This window comes from Phragmites australis, chromosome 2 (genome assembly GCF_958298935.1).
Source record: "Phragmites australis chromosome 2, lpPhrAust1.1, whole genome shotgun sequence".
Classification (NCBI taxonomy): domain Eukaryota; kingdom Viridiplantae; phylum Streptophyta; class Magnoliopsida; order Poales; family Poaceae; genus Phragmites; species Phragmites australis.
In genome coordinates this window covers 47,412,539-47,431,631 of record NC_084922.1, presented here as the reverse complement: position 1 = coordinate 47,431,631, position 19,093 = coordinate 47,412,539, and the positions used below count along the sequence as shown (strand labels likewise).

The 19,093-nt window shown below is 38.4% G+C and overlaps 1 protein-coding gene and 2 pseudogenes across 1 annotated transcript; 2 read left to right on the top strand and 1 right to left on the bottom strand.

Moving 5' to 3' along the window:
* Positions 1-127: 127 nt before the first annotated feature.
* On the top strand, positions 128-2,541 carry LOC133908280 (probably inactive leucine-rich repeat receptor-like protein kinase At5g48380; annotated as a pseudogene).
* A 5,478-nt stretch (positions 2,542-8,019) lies between these two features.
* Positions 8,020-10,460, top strand: LOC133908277 (putative ubiquitin-conjugating enzyme E2 38; annotated as a pseudogene).
* Positions 10,461-15,360: 4,900 nt separating this feature from the next.
* Positions 15,361-18,031, bottom strand: LOC133909357 (pectin acetylesterase 5-like). Its single transcript, XM_062351754.1, has 12 exons — positions 17,755-18,031; positions 17,584-17,666; positions 17,224-17,350; positions 16,932-17,011; positions 16,765-16,854; positions 16,529-16,653; positions 16,394-16,454; positions 16,208-16,261; positions 16,055-16,132; positions 15,866-15,971; positions 15,616-15,761; positions 15,361-15,528 (listed from the first exon to the last, which is right to left on the bottom strand). Exons 1-12 carry the CDS (start codon positions 17,939-17,941, stop codon positions 15,463-15,465), a joined length of 1,203 nt encoding a protein of 400 aa, XP_062207738.1. The 5' UTR covers positions 17,942-18,031; the 3' UTR covers positions 15,361-15,462.
* Positions 18,032-19,093: the final 1,062 nt, after the last annotated feature.

The window sequence follows — 19,093 nt, the reverse complement described above, 5'->3', positions numbered from 1 at the left end:
TGGAGTGTGGGGGGTTTTGGCGGATCGACGCTGGGCGTAGCTTGTAGGGTAGGTAGAATTTGGTTTAGGTGTAAATATGGAAGGTTAGGTAGTTTTCCTGGTAGAGTCGTTGGCGAGGACACCATGCATGTTTTTGCTTCTGCACGCTTTCTCTGGTGATGCTGTCTTCTCTGGCAATGTCCCCGGGGAGAGTTGTGGAAGGTATGTATGTGTTTGTGTTTGTGTTTGTGTTTGTGTGATATGTGCTACTTCTGTCTATTTGTGGGTGGTTGTTCTTACCAGATCACCGATGTTTTTGCCGATGGTACAAGTTTTAACTGCGAAGGGATTGGAGTTCTTTGCAATCCCTTTTGTGGTTTGTGGTTTGTGGTTCCGGGTCGCAGGTCTCCTTGTCGGCGGCAGCAGAGGAGTGTTTCCTGTATTCGAGCTGGCGATGCAACTGCCGATACATTTTTAGTGGTTTAGATGTGCTTCGGTTGTGGTTTCGGAGTGCTAGATGATGTGGCGTTTCCAAGGTTTGGAGTTGGATGACGGTCTAGGTACGAGGAGGATTGCTCCAGGGTCTTGATTCGTGTAGACAGACTGGGTTCACCGGAGGTGAAGACCTGGGAGTGTTTTACTTTCATTTCTTTGTTCTCTAGGGTTCTTTCTGTAATTTTGGAAAATAGGATGTTTTATGCTCCAAATTAATATAACCCATTTCCCTTCGGAAAAAAAAAGCTATAACCAATCGTGCAATAATGAATAACACACTCATGTGATGTAGAGACTATGATACATTTTTTATTCCATCATTTAAATAACTAGATCACTATCTTTCCTTCACAAAATTTATTTCACCGTCCAACCATACAGTCCTCACAAGTCACAATTTTAATGGGCACAGAAAAAGGATTTAGATTTAGGTTCTGTTTGTTTCGGTTGGAGGTTTAAAAAACAACTTGCAGAGTATAGATTGTAAAAAAAGTTGAATTGTAAAAAGCATTTAAATTGTGGATTCTAAAAAACTACGATGAACAGATCAGTAAAAGAAACTTTCACAATCTATAAAAAAATTAAGGAAATCAGCTTCTTAGATTCCTATAATGTAACAAGTGGATTGTAAAAAAATATGACAAGAAGTTATCTGTTTGTTTCAATTTTAAATTATAAAAACTAAAAACCATAATCCGAAGCCAAATAGACAGTTAAAAGTGTCAATCAACATGTAAATACCGAACCTCACTTTTGTATTTCAGCTAAGGATATGTTTGGTTCTTTTGCTAGCTGAGGAAGGATTGCCTAGCCTAGATGGGCAAGGCAAGGCAAGAAAAGGGGTTGGCGTTTGGTTGCTTTGCCCATGTGTAGAGTTGAGGTTTGATTATGTTTGCCTTACCCGCATGTTATCCACCTGCTGTACGTTCCACGCGCTTTGTCTTGCTCAAGTGGAAGAACTAAATCAGCTTGCCTCCTGCAGCAAGCTTTTTCTTGCTTTCCTAAACTAGCTTGCCTAGCAAAACAAGCTTTTAGACTTGCTACCAAACACACATTCTTGCCCAGTGAAAAGAGGCAAAGGATCCAAACGTACCCTAACTGTCCAACTCCTGCAAGATCTGGCCCGCCCACGTGCCCTTGCGCGCCGATGCGGACCGACTGAGACATGTATTCGACTCGCCCAATTGACTCGCCGAATTGACGCTAGTTCGATTGGTAAGAGTTGCACAAGCAGACCTAAAGAAGGGGTCCAATAGGTGTTTTGGTTCTGAACTTGATGTAAGACCATCTCCAACAGTTACCTCAAATTTTCATCCTCAAAATACTATTATAGCATCCCTTATCACTATTACAGCATCCCATATCACTAACACTGTAGCAGGATACAGACTCTGGTGGAGACGAATTTATAGTGCTACAGTACACCGCAAAGTACTGTAGCACTAGAATTTTCAGATTTGCAGATCCTGTTGGAGATGGGCTAAAATCCGTCTAGACTTTACAACAATCAGTGACTAATCCCAGGGGCATACTGAACTGGTGTGGAATGCCGGAGCCCCATCGACAACAGGGTTCGGTCTTGAAGGCCAATTTCCTCGTGGTCTAGCATTGCACGACCATGAGCAGCCTAGACCTGTCAAGTAACTATTTTTTAGGACCCCTCCCTTCCGACGTTGCACGGCAGCTGCCCTATCCGACATTGCACGGCAGCTGCCCTCTCATACGATAGTTTTTCAGGTGAAATCCCAGTCTCCATCTCAAATATGGTATACCTTAACGTCCTCAACCTTCAGCACAGCCAACTCGGCAGCTGAAATTCCGGGGCAATTTAGCTTGCTTTCTCGGTTGACATCGTTCGACGTCGGTTGTTCTGGGCCTATATTGCCTTTACAAAGGTTTCCGGCTTCAAACTTTTCTGGTGACCAAGGGCTTTGTGGGGCACCGTTGGATGACTGTCCCAGTAGAAAGAAAAGGAGTCTGAAACGAGTCAGGTTGCACAGAATCAACGACGAGTCCGTTATTGGCGTGGCTTCCGGGTTCGTCATGGGGCTCGTGGCGGCCTTCTAGTTCCCGCGTTCTTCGTCTGTTCCCGGAAGCTCCACCCTTACTTCTTCCGCGCATGATTTGTTTAATCTGAAACTTTGTCTGACGTCGATCACCGGAAGCCAAACGAGCAGTTCGGCAGCAAATGGTTTTCACCTAATTTGTATACCCAGCAACTTGGCAAATGCGTTGTTTCGTTGTATACCCAGCAACTTGACGAGCCGCAGGTGAGCGGGAGAAGGTGGCAACGACCATGCACGAGCAGGGGCGCCGCCGTGGCGACAGCGAGGCCTCGTCATCGTCGATGCTGCGGAACGAGCGGCGACAGCAGCTCGGTCGCCATGACCGTCGCGCGCTGGTGTGGCCAAAGAATAGGGGTGGTTGGCGCAGTGTAATATTAGTTTGTCAAGCTGCGTGATGGAAGTAGAACCCACCAAATCAGTCAAGATTAACATACGAAGTTAGTACTGGGTGTATTTGCCCCAGTCGTACAACCAAAGGTTTGAACTGAGATGGATACGTGCAATTTTTTTAAAAAATAAACAAATAAATCAGTGCAAATTTCAACCAGATGACACGTGCAAATCCAAAGGCCACAAAAAAATTGATCTTAATTTTAAAATGTCAAGGAACTTGTGACTGTGTGCGTAGCAAACCTGTATTCTTCTTTGCATTACACACTACCACTCAAACAGTAAAAGTAGACAGAGTGCCACATACAATTTCTTATGACCAATTACTAACAAAATACCTATAGACAGTTGATAAAATAGACGTGTCTGTAACATGACCGCCGTCTGGGTGTGCTAAGAGACACAGACGGATTAGACATAAATGAATTTTAGAAATAGCCGTCTGTAACATTGTCACAGACAGTTTCTTCTAAAATCTGTCTGTATCCCTCAAGTAGACACAGATAGATAACAATGATATACCGTATGTACTTAAATACCATCTTTACGAAGGTGAACATATAGATGGTTTATCCTGTCTTTTGACGCGAGTTTTTCAGACAGAGGTGAGCGCGATTCTTCAGACATTGGGTTGAGCTTCCTCTGCAGGATGATTTTTTTGAGCTCCCTTTGGAGTGCAAGCTTCCTCTATTTGAATCTTTAGAGGTTAGTATTTATATTCTTTAGCTCTAAATTGGTAGATTCAAATAACCATAGTTTCAAAATATTTGAGTTTCTGTTCAAGATTTCGTATATATTCATTTGTTGTCTTTTTCTAGGCCAGAACTATTGCCTCAAAATTTTGCACTTAAAACAATTCTATAGATTGAATATTCAATAACTGTTATATTTTGGAAATCACAGATTGCCGACTGAAATTGGATGTACATAGAGAATCGTATTTATGATGAGTTCCTTAATGGCATATATGGATTCATGCGTGCTGTTGATACAGCTATGTTGAACAAGAAAGAAAAAATTATGTATTATCCATGCATTAATTGCACAAATGAGAGAAAGTTTTCAAATATACAAAATATGCATGCACACTTGATTATGCGTGGATTCACACAAAACTATACATGTTGGATCAAGTATGGAGAAGAAGATGTGAATGATCCTGATGGTGATATGCATGAGCAAAGAGTTCATGAGTGTGATGTGTATGAAGTTATTCTTGTCAGGGACGTCGAATATATTGTTGATGACTTTATGAACCGAGGTGATGATATTCTTAAAAAATTAGAGCAGATGGCCTGTAGTGCTGAGGGGAATGATGAATACAACGATAGAGAGTTTGCTAGATTTTAAGAATTTGTGCAGCAGTTGAAGTAACCTTCATATCTGTGCTGTGAAGAGCAATACACACTGTTGCATGTGGTACTCTACTTTTGAAATTGAAGGTAAGCAATGAATGGTCTGATAAGAGTTTCATTGTATTGTTACGTCTGTTAGTAGCATTGCTTCCCAATGAGAATATGCTACCCACATCCACGTGTGAAGCAAAAATAATAATTTATCCCTTGGGATTAGAAGTGAAAAGAATCTATGCTTGCAAGCAAGATTGTATTATTTATTTTTGGAGAGTATGCAGACTTATATGAGTGCTCTGTATGTGAAACAACTCGATACAAGTGTCATAATGATGAGGGGATGCTCGTAGGAACAAAAGATATCTTGCAAAAGTGATGTGGTATCTTCATGTAATTTCTCGTTTGAAACGTTTGCTTGCCGATAAAAAGATGGCCAAATTGCTTCGTTGGTACAAAGAGGATTGTAAGAATGATTTAAACATGCGACACCCTACTGATTGTGTGCATTGGCAAAACATCGATATGAAATTCGGAGAATTTACGGCATAATTGAGGAACATGATGTTTACTTTGAGCACGAATAGAATAAATCCGTTTGGTAACATGAGCAGCAGACATAGCACCTGACCAGTAGTTCTGTGCATATACAATATTCTTGTTTGGCTCTGTCAGAAGAGAAAATACCTTATGATGTCAATTTTAATCCAATATCCTAGGCAACTTAACAAGGACATCGATGTGTACCTCGGATCATTAGTGGGTGACCTTAAAATACTCTGGTCATAAGGTGTAGACATATGAGATGAGTACAAGCGAGAGTACTTCAGTCTATATGCTATATTGTTTTGCACAATCAATGATTTACCGGCTCTTGACAATTTGTCGGGACAAACTATAAAAGAAAGCAAAGCATGCGCCCAATGCTTAGATGCTACCGAGAATATATGGCTCAATAACTCAAGAAAAATAGTGTATATGCAGCATTAACAGTTTCTGCCCGAATCTCATCCATATAGTAATATGAAGAAAGAATTTGATTTCACGAGAGAGATTGCGTTAGTTCTAGACATTTCAGAGGGTAGGAGGTCCATGATCAAGTAAAGAATATCAATATTGTTCTTAGAAAAAGAAAACGATCTAATAAAAATCATGTGAAAAAAGAAATTGATATTTTAGGAGCTAACTTATTGGCCGCACTTAAAAGTTCAACACTATCTCAATGCCATGCATATAGGAAATAATATATGTGAGAGCCTCATTGATACTTCGTGCAATATCCCTGAGAAAACAAAGGATAGTCTAAAGGCACGAAATAACCTGATCGATTTAAACGTACGGCCGGAGTTTCATCCAAAAAAGATGATAAAGGCAGAGTGCACGCCCCTAATTGTGAGATATTGGCACCTTTTGAAGGAGGAGAAATAAGAATTTTTTGAGTTCCTACACAGTGTGAAAGTTTCTTCCCGATACTCTGTCAACATATAAAAAAACTTTTTTCTACAAAAAATTTGAAACTTACACAAAGTCTCATAATTACTACGTGAACATATGCTTACTATTACAATTAGTAACATTTTGTCAGTCACTATTATATAGTCTGTTATGATTTAACCTACCGAGATGAATTAAACCCTTTAGCAGCAATATTATTAGCTTTCCTCCCTGCAGTAGCAATTAGTTTTCACCTGTTATGTATGTCCATCAATTAAACGAATATAATGCTGGTGTTTGGTGCACAATGCATGTTTTTAACACTTGGGAAATGTTGCAATGGATTACTGACCGTGATAATCTATAGAACCTAGCTCATTGGTGTTGAGGCCTATAATTAAAGCTCCTCCTGGATTATCTATAGAACCCACATGCTTTTTTTAAAATATTAATTTAAAAAAGGCTAAAATAAAAAATTCTCTGCTGGAAGAGGGGCGACCAGACGAGTCCGTCGCTGTGACGTGGCCGCTTCGGAGTCTCTCTATTCCTCATGTGCCACGGTGCCTGCGCCGCTGAGTGGGACGCGCCTCGCTTGCCTCCACACGCGTGCGATCGAGGCCGAGGTGGGCACACCACAGGCGCAGCTGGTGGCGTGCCTGGACAGCTGCGGCGCGATCGCACGGTGGAAAATAGCGTAGCAGGCTAGCAGCCATGGCCATCAGTAGTCGGGCGAAAATCCTTTCATGAGCGCGCCCGCTAAGTGGCGCGCAACTCCGACAGCGTCGCCCATTTCCTTTTTCGGGCGTGTGGGCTGGCTGAACGAGGTCCATGCGGAGGAAGCCTTGCAGTCCACGTGGGAGTGGAGGTAGGCCGGCTAGTGCAGCGTGGAGGACTCGCGGGGTGGCCTGTGGCTGTGGAGGTGTGCGGCCCATCCGGCTAGGAGGTAACCCAACCACGGGGCACGTGGCCCATGCGGACTGCAGGACGACCTGTTTCCTTCTATTGGAAAACTAGTAAGGAGGCCGCGCAAATTGCGCGATTAGATGTGGTATAAATTTTTATTCATAATATTCTCTTTGTTTAGAAGTTTAAGTATGTTATCCTCGATGCAAGAAATTAGTCTTTAGTTATGAATAAAACTAAGAGACAAATGTATTTTTAACTCAGATAGTTATAGCCTAATTTCTTGAAATTCCCCACCTAAGAAGTTTGTGGCGCCGTAGAAAGAAGGATTCAATTCAGGATCAACGTGGTTTGACCTTTTGTTCATCATGCCGTGACAACGAGTATAGTACAATTTTGATTATCCCTGCTGTATATTCCCCAATATTTGGTTCTACTGGCTGGGATTTTGGTTTCTGGCTCTGATAGCCTTAAACTTTGAGCAAATAAAGCCTTAGAGGATAGTATTCCTGCGTTCAGTGAAGATGTTATTTTCTTCCACATGAATGTGATAAAAGATACTCCATTTGGCTTGCTCAGCTTCTACTTGAGACACTTGTGTTCTGGTTAAACTTGAGATGTTTCTAATTATTTTATGATCTTTGGTAATTTAACGTTGTGCAATAATGCCTTTATTTTTCTTATCATGTGAGTCCTTCGGAAAACAGATAATGATCATATGAGGCGAATCTTGATTTTTGGTAAGAAGCAATCTCTCTTTGCACGTCATAACATTGATTATGGCTAGCCAATAGTAACAATCATAACAGTTAAAGAAATAGTAATAATCATAGTGATCTAAAACTTTTGTCAGGGCTCATGGTTGCGTGTTATATGTGTAGGTTGGCCAGCACTGCCCAGCTCCCATCCGACCACCCGACTCAGGCTCAGAGTGTCAGAACACTTCACCGCTCACCACTCAAATCCACTCGCCATCGGCCTAGCACCGCGCTCCTGGTCCACCATCGATAGGGTGCCCTCCCCCACCGACGAACGCCCACCGTTTGGGGATGCGGTGGCCTTGTTCCCATCGTTCCGCGCCGTCGTACATTGAGCTTGTCAGAAAAAAAATGGGCTAGAGATCGCTCAGCTTGGTTTGGAATCTGATAGAGGTCTGACATGGCAAATGACTAAATGTCTTATTATGGCAATTGGACTATCTGCCCTAATCCTTTGTGTTATTGCCCATGCATCAGATTTGGATTTTGTGTCCTCCTTTTTTTAAAGGCAAAACTAAGCTGGTGGGACCTGCAATAAAGATTATGCTTCTTATTGCTGCTACAACAATCTTGATCCTATGGTTGATAGTTGGCATTCCGGGAAGTGTCTTTGTTGGATTAGTATATGGTTTTCTAGCACCCACAATGGCAACATTTGGCGTAATTGGAGAAGGCAAAGAAAAGCCATTTGTTCATTGTTTTATGATAGATTTTTCTTTTGATGATCAATTTTATTTGTTTATTTTTTCTCTCTGTGTTGTTTGTTATCATTTCTTTTAGACATTTCTTGCCATTCCGAACTGCAGGATGGAATACGGAGTATTATCACTGGAAGCTATACAATAGTCAAGGATGTGAAAGACTTGCTTTTCCACTCCTATTTTTCAATTATGGATGATCTTCTTCTTCATAAACCTCCTGATGGGAAGCCGTATGAGATAAGGTCTGTTCCTGTTCTTGTTTAGTATTCTTAATTTTACACCTTAAGATCATAGACTTTTCTTGTTACTTTTCCTCTTTCTTCCTTTTAGCATATGTCTTTAACCTTAATATGCAAGTATCTCTCTTTTATGCTTGACTTGCGATAACACTTGCAGAAAAGCATGCATTCAAATGTTCATTTTGAGTATTATAATCCTCAGATACACTGCTTTACATTTAGATGACGCTTTTCTGATTAATCCTCACATTTTCCTTTAACAAATAATAAATAATAAACTGACATACATAATTTTCTTTTTCCCAGATTGCTTGATATTCATGTAGCATTAATAGCGGCTGCATGTGAGCTCATAACTAACAAAGGATGTTCAAAATGTTCTACATATTTTGGGAATGCAATTATCGGTAATTTTGATTCTGTCTTCGTCTATCTAGGCTTATGCCTTGGTGCATTGATATGCATCTGTTAAGTTTGATTTTTCTTACACGTGCCATGATGCTGTTAAGGTGCTAGAAAACCTTTCTATTTTAAACATGGTTTATGTCCATCAACAGGTTGTTCCTCATGAGGTAATTGAACTTGATGCTGATGGTGACCTTGATGGAGTTGTGATAATTGATGAGAAGACTTCAGATCACAAGAATAAGCAAGATGTTGGTTTTCATAAGGACTGGCAAAATCATGCAAAGGCTAAGTCCTTTGTGTGCTTGCTTTGTTTTTTTTTTACCCTTGTTAGTATACGATGCCATTTATTGATTGATTTATATTTTTGTTGGACAACTTCAGAGTGGGGTTGCTGAGGATTTTGCTAGCCCAAGTGCTATTCCTTCAACAAATGTTTGCCCATGGAATTTTTGGACTTTATTTTGATCAGTTTGTTGAAGCACCTAGAGAGGAAGAATATGCTTATAATGAAGATGTGTCCATTAACTACTATAGTTATAACAATTCAATAATGAAAAGTGGTAGCATCTTAAAATTGGCTACGAATTGTTACATGGCATTCCACCCGATGTTGGTGCAGTTTTAGCATGGGGGCACATGACTTCTGTTGAGATGTCACATCATCTTAGTCAAATTAAGATTGTCAACAATGAACTTGATGAAAAATCTAAGGCATTTAAATAGTTTGATATAGTTGCTGACCACAGTGATCATTTCTATTCATTGCCAGGCAAAACGAAGGTTCGGGCAATTAAGAAGGTAGATGTTTGAACTTTGGACATTGACTCTCTTCATTTTATTTCCTTAATTTAATATTAAGTTGTTTTTTAAGCAACCATCAAAGAACTGGGTGAAGCGAATTCAACATGAGTGGAAAATCCTAGAGAAGGAATTTCCAGGTTAGTGGTTTTTTATGGTCTATTTTTTTTATAGAGGTTACATATTTGTTAAAAAGTTTATTGTTTTCATAGTATTAGTCATTTCCCTCCTTTCTGCATGTTCACCAGATGATCAAACCTATTGGTATCTTTACTACTTTGCACGCATGTCTAAAATGACTTCGAATTCAATCTAGCCAGAAAATTGTCTTGATGCAATTTTGTTAATGCGCAACATAGTATTTTCATGTACTTACTGTTATTTTTCTCCAAACTGAGCAGATATAATATTTGTAAGAGTCTATGAGGATAGAATGGACCTGCTTAGAGTTGTCATTGTTGGACTGGCAGGCACTCCTTACCATGACGGGCTTTTTTTCTTTGATGTCTATTTTCCTTCTCAATACCCAAGTAAACCTCTGGTAAGGAATTATTGATGTCACATGCATATATAATAGCTTGTTGTTTCTTTGTTCTCCATTATATGCATATGCTGATTACGTCAAAAAAAAAAGCATATGCTGATATGCATGTTAAACCTATATTTGGCTGTTCTTTCAGCTAGTGAATTACTGCTGTGGAGGATTGCGGCTTAACCCAAATCTCTATGATTGTGTGTAAGTCTGTCTTAGCCTCTTAAACACCTAGTTTGGTGGTGGATGTGAGAAGTGGAACCCTTCTATTCAACCATGCTGCAAGTCTTGGTCTCCATTCAGACATTGGTGTTGAATGTCAAACCTTGTTTCAATGAATCTGGGTATGCGATGCAATCTAACACTTCCCATGGGGAGAAGTTGTCTATGGTGAAACTAGGATATTAACCGATATTGTCAAGGGTACAATCTTTTGTCCACTCTAAAGATGGGTCTACTTGGACAAAAATAGCTTTCTAACGATATTGTTGGTTCCATTTCAGTTGTTGTGCCATTGGGAAAAACAAAGTCTTTTGCTCAGAGTTGGGAAAAGAGAGCAGTGAGAAATGACAGTCCTCCATCCCATTCGGTATGTATAAGTTTGAGTATAACTAATGTTAACATGATTTTACTGTTCTCTAGTATAGTTGTATGTATATTTTGAATTATATTGTTTGAGTATATTGAAGTATTGAACTCTACATCATGCTGTAATTGTGAGAGTGTGATAGATCTATATCATGTTACCTGAACATAGTCATTGCATTAACTCTTCACTTTTGTGACATGCTGCTTTCTAACTGTATATTTATACTTTACTCGATTATGTCTCAGTCATGATTGCTTTTCTATATCAAATAAACTACCACAATGCTGACCCTTTTCATTTTGCTCACCCAATATATTATATACAACCAAGATGATTTGATGACAAAGGACCTATCTATTTTGGATTCCTATTTGTGCATCTTCGTATGGGTTGAATAACATGTGAACACAAAAATACGATCAGAAGCTTTGAGCATTGGAGAGGTATAAACAATTTTTTTTAGAATGGTATAAATGAGAAAGAAAATTGATGTTTTATCTTCTAATGCATTTGTAATTAGTTTGAGTTCGTACTTAAAAATATATTTATTAAAGAATAATCTGAGGAGTTTCATTTTTTTTAGGGGGGGGGGGGGGTCTTACTTTATTTGGATGGTAATTCCTACTTGCTACTGTAAATTCAGTTTGAATATTGCTACTGTTAAGTGTTATTTATAATTGTCATATTTTGTCAAAATTTAAAGTTTGCATTAACCATTAAGGCATGAAAAATAATTGACACAATGTACTTTGAAGAATTAGGAAGCATATAGAACTTTGTTAATGTGCTAATTGTATTGCAATGAGTTATATGTAATGTTGTTCATTAAAATAAACTAATAATATTTCTATTTCTTCTAGGCAGTTTTCCAAACTTTTTTCTAACATCTCCTAATCGTAAGATATGTATCTTGCAGGTCTTTTCCTAGGCCTTGATGATTTATATCGAGTTGTCTGCTCTTCTTTGTGCACTGACATGTTGTTCTCTTCAATGCATTCTTTGTCGAAGTCGGCTTCGTTGATAATATCTTTGTCCCATCATAACTTGTCTGCAAAATATTGTTAGTGTTAAAAGTATTGCAGTCACCAATAAACCAAAAAATATGGGTAAAAAATGAAAGGGGTTTTGATACTTAAATATGGGCAACTACATTTAAAAAGGGAGGTTTGTCATAATAGCATGCAAATCAAGATATAGTTTGGCAGCAACAATCATATTAGAGTTACTCTGTCTACTTTGAAAAATTATAGTGCAACTTTTGATGCTCTTTAGTACACTTCTAAATTTGTGAAAATGAAGCATGGCAAAAAACATCAGTTTAATGATAACCATGAAAAGTAAACATGTATTCACTATTGCAACTCCCTATATTATTAGAGATTATGTGTTAAAGAAACACCAAAACTGTCACGAAAATCAACTTAAGAAAACTTGGTAAAGCCATTTGATAATATTAGAAATCACTTTCTCACTGCTCAGACAATTCCATGTTGCAAAGCATATTTGCAATTATTATCTCAATTGCTTTTACAAACATAATATTCAGAACACCGCGAACTGAAATTCGGAGGAACAAATTGATTGTTATTTGAGGACTCCAATTTCTAATTGATGGGTATCTGCATGTTCGTATTCCTTTAGGCTTTTATATCAAAGTAGTTGTTTACAGTATTTAAGATATATGTAATATAAATGGGTCTTAAGTATGTGCTTAAAAATGATAACCTTATATAAAGAAATGCAATGGAGTGTTACGAAGCATTAAAAAGCCTAAATGCTACAATCGTAGTAGGCATTAATCTCATGTTTCATTTAGAGATACTTGACTGGGTTGAGAATAAAAAATATGCTTTCGCACAGAGTTGCTCTAGACTACCTGAAATTGAATGTTGTGTTACTGTGAAAGATATTTCTGACCACACTAATCACATTTGGGTGATCTTGCTTGATGAAAAAAAATACAAGTTTTGTGGTTCTATGACACATTTGATTATCTAGAATAACCTGACCATGTAGAAGATATCTATATATGCCAAGGCACGAGCGTGATGCGTATGTGTAGTGGGCGTTTCTTTGTAGAGGGAGGACAGCGGAGATCGTAGTCAAAGAAGGTCTTAGGGCAGAGTTGGATGGCCTTCTTGCGCCCCAGAGTGGCCGGCTGCAAGGAGGAGGGAGAGGAGGTGGCAAGCGGTGATGCTGGTGGTATTGGTACTGTTTACACTAGTGAATAGCACCCATTTGTGGAGATGGAGAAAGATAAGAGATGCAATCTCTTCTTTCTTAATTTCCAAATGATACAATACCTCTCTTTATATAGAGAGGACTTATTTTTGATTACCAAACAATATATGATCTCTTTTCTAATTTAAATCTAAACTATTCTTTAACTATAGATAAACTATTTCTATTCAAAAGATATTTATTTCTTAATCTAAAGATACCTTGATGATGACTTGATCTCGACGATTTGGCTGCGGCGGCGGCCGGCCCTAGGGCTCCCGCGCCTTCCACATGTAGTGGAGATCGATGACAACCCTAGCTCTGGCTATTACCGCCTCCCTGCTGGGCCAGCCGAGTAGGCCCCCATGGGCCTAACCCATGACAGTATGAGATCAAATTTTTGGATGATCATGACTACTAAAAATGGAAAGTCTGAAAGAAAAAGGTTAAGAACTTCCTAATTCTCTGCAAGGAATACCAGAGAGTATCCTAGGTTTATTGCAGTTGTATTGAGCAAGTTTTGTAATGAACCATATAGTTTTATTCAGTAGATTTACTACAGTCTAATAACAAAGGAAAAGTAAAATAGAATGCATCAAACTTTATTTACCAGTCTTATATTTTGTGACCTCTCACCATCTATACCTGAGTTCTATTAGATTTGTAGTTGATGTCTTTTTATTTGACCTACAACATTAAGTACTAATATGTCACGCCTTACATAGAAAATGTATTATATGAGATATACCCAACTCAACAGTTTGAATCAGGAGCTATATAAGTAAATAGTTAACACATATGTGTTCTTGTTACATCCTAGAACTTGAATGATCTTTTCTCTTGGAGTCATTGTTGGATTCAGCTATCTATTGGCCATATAATAAATAGCATATCAAAATATCATATTATAAGATTGCTGATAGTTGGAGCATGCACATAGATATTTATTTTCCATGTATTCTGATTTCTATCATAATTGCTTAGTTGTTAGGACAATGAAAGGAGCATAGGAAGCATGTGATAGCCGATCTATCTTACCAGATGGAGCCGCTCCAGAGAAGGTCGGAAACACTGTAGATTACTGTAATTTAGAAATCCCGGTGAGAAATTCAATCTGACACTATGCTAGTCTAAAGACACCACATCCTTTATATTTGATTGGAAATTATATCGGATGTCTAATTTGTATGCTAGTCTAAATTCAGGAGGTTGGAAGGGAGGCCGTACGCTTTCACCCGCGCGTTTATCACGTCCAACGGCCACAATACTGTCAATGACTGCAATTTACAAATCCGGGTGAGAAATCCAGTCTGACATTGTGCTAGTCTAAAGATATCTAATTTGTATGCTAGTCTAAATCGAAATTTTAATCCTATTTGCTTAGTTGTTATGGCAATGAAACAAGCGGAGGAAACATGCTAGAGCAGAGATCTCACCAGCTGTTGCAGCCCCAGTGGAGAGGCTGGAAGAGATGACGAACACCGGCAACAATGTTTCGGCGAAATACACCTGCAGCAAAAGTTTTGGCAAAAAACAATCTGAAATACGGCTGACGTTCATGAGTTCTAGTTGGAGATATTTATTGCTTCTGACCATTAACGTGTCCAAACAGGATTAGAAACATGTGTCCGAACAGGACAGGATACAAAAGTACGTGATTGGATATATTTATTTCTTGTTGGCTTGTGTGTCCGAACAGGATACAAAAGTACAAACAGTGTCATACTTTGTTTACATATTTTTATTTCCAATCTGTATGCAAAACGAACAGCTATTCTTCCCAATCTTTTAATCTTTTAAATGGACTTTATAGTTAAATGTAAACCGTTAGATGTTCATAATAATAAGTGGTTTAATTTTTTTTTCACATTAACATGGTAATTTTGTGACCTTGAAAGTGAATATAGAGGCTTCTTTTTCTTCTCAAATATTAAGATAATAGATAGATATTTTTTAATATAAGTCTCATAAAGTTTATAAGTAAAAGATTTATGATAAAGTTATTTTTAAGACTTATTCAAAAGCTATAGGTTCATCTTTTTTGAAAAAGAAATTGTAAACAAGTTTTCAAGATAACTTTATCGATGAAAGTTTTTAAGACTTGCATAGAAAAAAGGTTTATGATAACTTTAGTGGACTGCTTAAATCTTTTTTTTATGATCTTTTTTGTAAGAGTTATATAAAAAAACTTTTGTTGCTAAAGTTATCTCGAAAAAGTTATGAGTTCATCTCTTTGGGGAAAGTTTGATCATCTTTTTTTGGAAAACCTTTTTTTGAAAAAGTTTGTTGCATATCTTTCTTCTGATAAGTTATTGCTTAAATAAATTATAGTATTAAAATAAATTATTATTTTTCCTCATCAGCTAAGGTTTTTATGAACTAGTTGATACATACAACTCAATATAGTATTAAAATCAGATGTCTCGAATTCGAATCCTTATAAGTACAATTAAATAAAAAATTACAATCAATCTCTATTTCTACGTTTGAGGCATAATAGAATGTTGAAGTATTGTTTTGATTTGGCAATAGCGAAGAGCATAACTTCACTTATTACAGGTCGAGCTGACTGCTACATGTGGGGTTAGTACATGGAAACTCTCAGTCGATCTCCGTTACTCCATGGTCTCTACCAAAATACCAATCCGCAACAGCCTCGGCGATCGTCTGTTCCGGCCAAAAAAAACACACACACATCAATCCAAGTAAAGGAAGGCGCATAGAAGAAACAGCACCAGGTGACTTGAACCTCACCTTATTACCAAGTCTTAGGGAGATCCTAGAATGCCATGAGATATTGAATGGCGTTTGACAGTGGTTGAAGCATGAATCAATGAAGAGCCCCCAGTCCCTCTTGTCTTCAGCAACCTTCAAATCCTTGATAAATTTCTTCCAGAATCCTATAACATGGACAAGGAAAATTCACAGGGTCACCAAAAAAAAAAAAAACACGACAGTCACCAGATGAGGGTAGAAACCAAAGAGATTGACAAGCTAGTCTAACCAAGCAATGCCTCAATTTGTCTGGAACTGCAGTTTCGAATATCAGCTTTGCAACTCGACCATGACTGTCCAGGATCAGATCCGTTTGGCGCAAGAACATTTCCTACCTAGAAAGAAGCAGCATAACTAAAGCAGTTAGGATTTTAGCCATGTGACAAGTAGTACAAGAAAAAATAAAGACTGTAATCACCTGATATGAATCATAAAAGGAGTTCCGAATAAATGTGGGGGTGCTGATGCTCTTAATAACCTCAGCCGGAAAGAAACACTGGAGCAAAGAACATGTTAGCAAATAAACTTGGCAACAAATCAAGGAGTACTGAACTAGACAATGAGTAACTACCTCTGTCGGATCCTTCTTTGCGAGGCAGTCCTTGGGCAAAACTTTTCTAACATTCTGAAAAAGGATTCAGAAAAATTAACTCGAAGGCTATTATTGCTACCAAGCTGCATATATGAAACATTTTTATGTCATGCATCCCAAAAGAGAAAAAGGCCTGAAGGTGAGCAACTCCGATCTACAGCTAACCTGAAGGTGAACAACTCCATTGAAGAGCGACCGCATGAACCTTTGCCCCGATAAATCCTTTCTGTGGCAGAAAATTGGTACTCAATTCAAGGCAAGTGCAACGCTACTGGGGTATACTAGTTTTCGAGGCCTTACACATCAAGAAAGAATCCAGCATCCGAAAGGCATTTAACTGAAACCTCCTGAGGAAACCTTGAACGAAAATTATCGCAGTGCAATAGGGTCGCTAGACCACCAGCAGAACAACCTGCGAGTAAGGCCTGAAAAGTGTACACAAAATGAGGTTGGACATGGCTCTGCTCACAACCAGTGGTCAAATTGCCAGAATGCTAATCTTTGTTGTAACGACATTAAAACTCGATAGCTCAAACCTGTTTAGCAGTGTCCATTCCTTTTCCCATGAGTTCATCGATAACTGCTTCCCAGATGCGCAATCCTCTGAAGAAAAGTTTGGCTCTATCCTACATCAACGGCCAGTACATCATCAATATGAGGAATTAAGATGGGAAACTCAGATGCAGAATTCAGAAAATTTCACCTGATCTTTGCCTTCCGCATCCCCAGCAAATGATCCCCCATCACAGTACCTTATGTCAACTTTATTCCAGTTGTAGAAATCTGATCACGCACCCATTCAAGTTAGTGAAAAAAAAACCCCATTGAGCAGCAGAAGCATCAAACTCAATTCAAAAGCGTTTCTTCGTCTGAGTTAGTCCGAACGAACAATAGGGACATGGATAACCACAGAGCAGACTAGAGATTAGCTAATAGGTGCTTTGCATGTTAATGAAGCTTGACAATGGATCCATGAAAGCAGCATCTTTACGTACAAGGATTTTTTGAGTGCTTGCTGCTGAGTATCCCGCTGAACTCTACTGCTCCCATGAATTTAGATGAACCAAGGTCGGTCATTTTGCGCTGGGAACAATCTTCTATCGTACTGCACCAAGCACCTCCCTGAGTTTATTCATACAAAATCAATGACACTGCATCGAGTCCAAATAAACATCCCATCGTGAAAGAAAGAATTCATTTAACTGCAACCATAACTGGCAAAGGTCCATGTCACTTCTACCAAAATCGTGTAAAACATCGGACGATCATCTGTGCACGAGTCTTTAAGAAACATCTTACATTCATGAAAACGTCACAATTTCCAAGTTTAAACACAAAAAGGATCGATCGGTCACCTCAAGATTGACGAGCCAGCTGTGTGATCCGGAGCCGAAGCCTCTCTGCAGGTGGTAACCCGGCGGGCTCCCATCCAAGCAAACTGCAACGCACAAACATACGCTATCAAGAAACAGCCCCAGATACACGCGGCAAATGAACAAAAGGAGGCGACATGGTTAGCTGAATACCCGCGCCCTTCTCCCGAGCGCCGGCGAGGAGGGTCAGCTCGACGAGCTCCGGAGAGCCTGCCGCCACGGCCACCGATAAGAAGGATAAGGCTGCCACGGCCAGGAGCATGAGCAGAGGCGCCACCGCCGCGACAGCGAGGCCTGGTCGACGCTGCAGGACGAGCGGCGACGGCAGCGCGGTCGCCATAGACGTCGCGCCGGCGTGGCTGCTGCAGCCAAGAGCCAAACGATACCGGGGTAGTTGTAGAGTCGTGGAAACTAATTCGTCAAACCGCGGGATGGAATGGAATATAATGTTATCCGCCAAGAGCTGAATTGTAGTTCTGACCTCTGAGTATAATTGACATACAAGCCTCATATTTGACCTGAATGAACCCTAACATAATACATATTATTTTGTACGGACGGTAGGTGACTGAGTTCCCCTTAAACTTAATACGATTTATGAATTAAATCTTCGTCCTCTAGATAAATACGCACTTTTAGATTTAATTTAATTCTTAAATAAATTATAAATATGAACTGATATATCATCTATTAACTTATTATCAATATCAAATATGATTAATAAATTACTAATTCGAAATTAAAAATTATAAAAAATTAGTAGTTCGAGTTTCATACGGTTTAGAAAGCAAAATATATAAATAAAGAGTCTAAATAAAATAAAATTAATAATAATTGAAATTAGGGTTATAATAGAAAAAAGATGGATCAATATTAAATATAGTCTTAGAAAAAAAAAATCAAATTATTATAAAAATCAAATAACTAAATAAAAAGTCCATATAAAATACAATTAATCAATAGCTAAAATTCATAATATAAATAAAAAATCAAATTCTACTAAGATAATAGATTAAGGAGTACCATGTAGATTAAGGTTGTAGCATCAAGCAAGCAGCAGGCGAGGCACGATACGTAGACAAGACAAACCTATTTGATTTTGATTGGGTTGCTTACACCTAACGCACGATTTTCGTAATTGATCAAAACGTATATGAATTGAACCACTACATATATATGATTTGGGTATAAATTGGAGCATAAATAATTTTATTTTTTACTAATATAATTTTTATCTCTTTTTCCAATTTTATACGTTTTGTAAATAAATGACACTATCATTATAAAAAACTAAAAAGACTAATTTTTAATCAAATATTATTATAATAAAATATTATACGAGACTAATCACGTTATTACCGTGAGTCATCTTTCTAGTTTGCTTTATTAAGCTGACTCGAGATATTGAGAAATAAAAGTTGACCAGAGAATATTGCAACTGGCGCAACTGATAATAGGGTTTCTTGCTATGTTGGTATTCGTGCATATCCGG

Bases quoted from the DNA above. Each gene is read 5' to 3' on its own strand.
- LOC133909357 (XM_062351754.1), bottom strand. From the start codon at position 17,941: ATGGCGACCGCGCTGCCGTCGCCGCTCGTCCTGCAGCGTCGACCAGGC. The intron at 16,133-16,207 runs GTAGTTACTCAT...TCTTTGCTCCAG, and splicing joins CAAAGAAGGATCCGACAGAG to TGTTTCTTTCCGGCTGAGGT. The intron at 15,529-15,615 runs GTGAGGTTCAAG...TGGCCGGAACAG, and splicing joins CCCTAAGACTTGGTAATAAG to ACGATCGCCGAGGCTGTTGC.